General features: G+C 52.3%; 1 protein-coding gene across 1 annotated transcript in view; it reads right to left on the bottom strand.

Moving 5' to 3' along the window:
• Positions 1 to 2,175, bottom strand: part of PIP4P1 (phosphatidylinositol-4,5-bisphosphate 4-phosphatase 1) — a 14,511-nt gene extending 12,336 nt beyond the window's left edge. Inside the window, exons 1-2 of the mRNA XM_029285127.1 lie at positions 2,031 to 2,175; positions 6 to 101 (exon numbers count right to left, since the gene is read on the bottom strand). Of these exons, the coding sequence (XP_029140960.1) occupies positions 6 to 101; positions 2,031 to 2,175 (241 nt within the window). The remainder of the gene's footprint in view (positions 1 to 5; positions 102 to 2,030) is intronic.
• Positions 2,176 to 3,079: the final 904 nt, after the last annotated feature.

Here is a 3,079-nt window from a genome sequence, read left to right as displayed (position 1 = left end):
GCCACTCTCCGGCGATGCCATCGGGGAATACGGCGGGGGATCTTCTGCAGGCAGTATGGCTGCTTGGCTCCCATCATTGAGACTGCTGAAGGAGGAAAATCCTTGGAAAGGGAAGGGAGAAAGAATCATGATCAAAAGGGAGCATTCAACCACTGCTCTGCGGTGCTGCTGTTAAATTTACATGCCACCCACTTGATCTGTCTTCCTGTTCTCTCACCTGCATTTCATTTTCCTCAAATATCTCCTCCTCCACCACCACCACCCCCCTTTGGCTCCTGCCTCTAAATTTGTTCATCTTCAACCTGCAAAGCCCTGTAGAGAGTAGAGGATGGCCTTGATAGAGAGAGGGGAGATCCGTACTAAAGCAACCAGGAGGGAAAAACTACTTCAGTCCAAACAATGAAGGAGGAAGGAGGAAACATTTGAAGCCACCTCCATAATTCACATTAGTATAAGAGAGTAAGAAGGTGAGCCATAATTAGACTTATCTACAAATATCTACTTTTATCTACGAATATCGATAGATCCCTCACATCCTGGACATAAACTGTTTCAACTTCTCCACTCAGAATGCTGCTATAGCGCATTGCATACCAAAACTAGACACAAAGATAGTTTCCCCCCCCCATGCCATCACTCTGCTAAACACCTAATTCCCACAGCACTGTCTTATGCCTAAATATATTCACCCCTGTAATAGGGCTCTATTGCTATTATCCTTCTCATCTTTCCTACTACCGTCTCCTATTGGTATCTCATGATTTATCTCGTTTGTATTTTAATTTACGATCTATGACTTATCACTTTGCTATTTGTATGTACACTGAGAGCTTATGCACTGGAGACAAATTACTTGCGTGTCCAATCACACTTGTCCAATAAAGAACATTCCTATTTTGTTAGGATTTGTTACTACAATCTTTTTTTTAAAAACAAAGCAGTTTTGGTCTTTGTGTGGAATTGATTTCTTGGTTTGATCTACACCAGTGCTTCTCAACCTGTGGGTCGGGACCCCATTTGGGGTCGATCGACCATTTCACAGGGGTCGCCAAGCAAGGCTGTCCGCCATTTTTTCCCCCCTTTCCGGCGGGTGCCTTACCTCCCTTGGGCTGGGCCAGCTGGTGGTCGGCCTGCTCCGTCTCTGCCGCTTGCCAGCTACGCCTCGGCCGGCGCAGGGGGCGGAACCACGCATGCGCGGCGCTCCCGGGCAGGGAAAGTCCTCGACTTACGACCGGTTGGGTAGTCCTCGACTTACGACCGGTTTAGTCCTCGACTTACAACCGGTTTAGTCCTCGACTTACAACCGGTTGGGGGTCGTGGCATTAAAAAGGTTGAGAACCACTGATGTACACTGAGAGCTTATGCACTGGAGACAAATTACTTGCGTGTCCAATCGCACTTGTCCAATAAAGAACATTCCTATTTTGTTAGGATTTGTTACTACAATCTTTTTTTAAAAAACAAAGCAGTTTTGGTCTTTGTGTGGCATTGATTTCTTGGTTTGATCTACACCTCGGGACTGATAGCTCTTAGCAATTCTGATTAGCTTTCTTTTGAGAAAAGCATTTGGCTGGAACCAGACTAGGAATATGTATTACTGTACTGTATTACAGTAAACGTATTACTGCCTAGGCCAGTGTTTCTCAACCTTGACCATTTTAAGGCATGTGGACTTCAACTCCCAGAATTCCACAGCCAGCATTGCTGGCTGTGGAATTCTGGGAGTTGAAGTCCACATGCCTTAAAATGGTCAAGGTTGAGAAACACTGGCTTAGGGGACAGCAACCACCCCCCTCCCCAAAGTAGGGATCCTCCTACCAAAACGACTTGAGATGAAGTGCTGTCCTTAACGATCGGATACCCATTCCAATTCTACCCCCTACCGAGCCACGCCCCCCCATGCACAAGCCACGCCTCCTGGCTTGACCGACCTCTCCTCTCTGGGTCTCCTCTCGTCTCCCGCCCCCTCCTCGTCCCCGCCCCCTTTCTCAGAGGCCTCCCATGAATATAAACGAGGAAAGGCGGCTCACCCTGTGGCGGGTTCGGTTTCCCCGGAGCAATCGAGGCGGGCCCTGACGCCAGACCGGCCGGCCCCACCAAGCCTCCCGAGCCGAGGCCGCCCCCATCGCCAGACTCGGCGGGCAGCAGCGGGGAGCGCTCACCATCCGCAGCCATCGCTGCTGCGGCCGCTACTGCAACCCGTCACCGCCCCGCGTCTCTTTCGGCTTCCGTAGCGCGCACGTCCCCGCCCCTCACACCCCGGGTAACTCTCGTCACGTGACGACCGCCGGCTTCATCCTATCGGCTGCGGGCAAGCGCCTGGGTCCCTGTCACGTGACCAGAAACCGGTGGCGATAGCGGATGTCGCGCTTCCGATTGGCCGGAGCGGATGTGACGGCCGGTCGTCCGCTTCCTTCCATTGGACGGCGAAGGGCGCTCGTTCTTTCGCCGTTTCCTCGTCTCGTGGCTCTCGTCTGCGCTTCTTGATTGGCTGCTTCCCTCAGGCGGCTCCAAAGGTTGTCCCGAATCGTCGTTTCTTTTCTGCTTGGCTATTGGCCACGCCCTCTCAAGGTAGCCCCCCGGGGGGGGGTTAAAGAGACGTGACGAAGAACCGCGGCTCCTCATTGGCTTAGCGCGTCCATAGGACGATCCTAGGAGCCAAACGTGGGCCTTACGTGATGGAAAAGCTGCTCTCCCATTGGGGGGAGGGGGGGGCGAAGTTCCTCAGGGCTTCTCCTACAACCGCCCCGCCTTTTCTACAGAATGCCCCGCCCCCTGAGCCGTGATTGACGTCCCCGTGAAGATTCCACCCTGAGACTTCCATTAAAGAGAAAGGAAGAGGCAGCGATCCGCTCGTGACCGGCACGTGCTCCGTTTCGTGGGAAGCCACGCGGGGCTTAGTCCCCCCCCCCAAAAAAAAACCCGAAGCCAGGAAAAAACCCTTCCCCCACCCGTTGTGTCTTTTCTTCTCCAGGATAAGCCTAATAGTAATAATAATAATAATGTTGGAAGGGACCTTGGAGGTCATCTAGTCCAACCCCCTGCTCAGGCAGGAAACCCTACACCATTTCAGACGAAT

The sequence above is a fragment of the Protobothrops mucrosquamatus genome, unplaced genomic scaffold (genome assembly GCF_001527695.2).
Source record: "Protobothrops mucrosquamatus isolate PMUCROS unplaced genomic scaffold, P.Mucros_1.0 scaffold1323, whole genome shotgun sequence".
Classification (NCBI taxonomy): domain Eukaryota; kingdom Metazoa; phylum Chordata; class Lepidosauria; order Squamata; family Viperidae; genus Protobothrops; species Protobothrops mucrosquamatus.
Note: the sequence above shows the minus strand (reverse complement) of the source record. Positions and strands in the feature narration are given on the sequence as shown.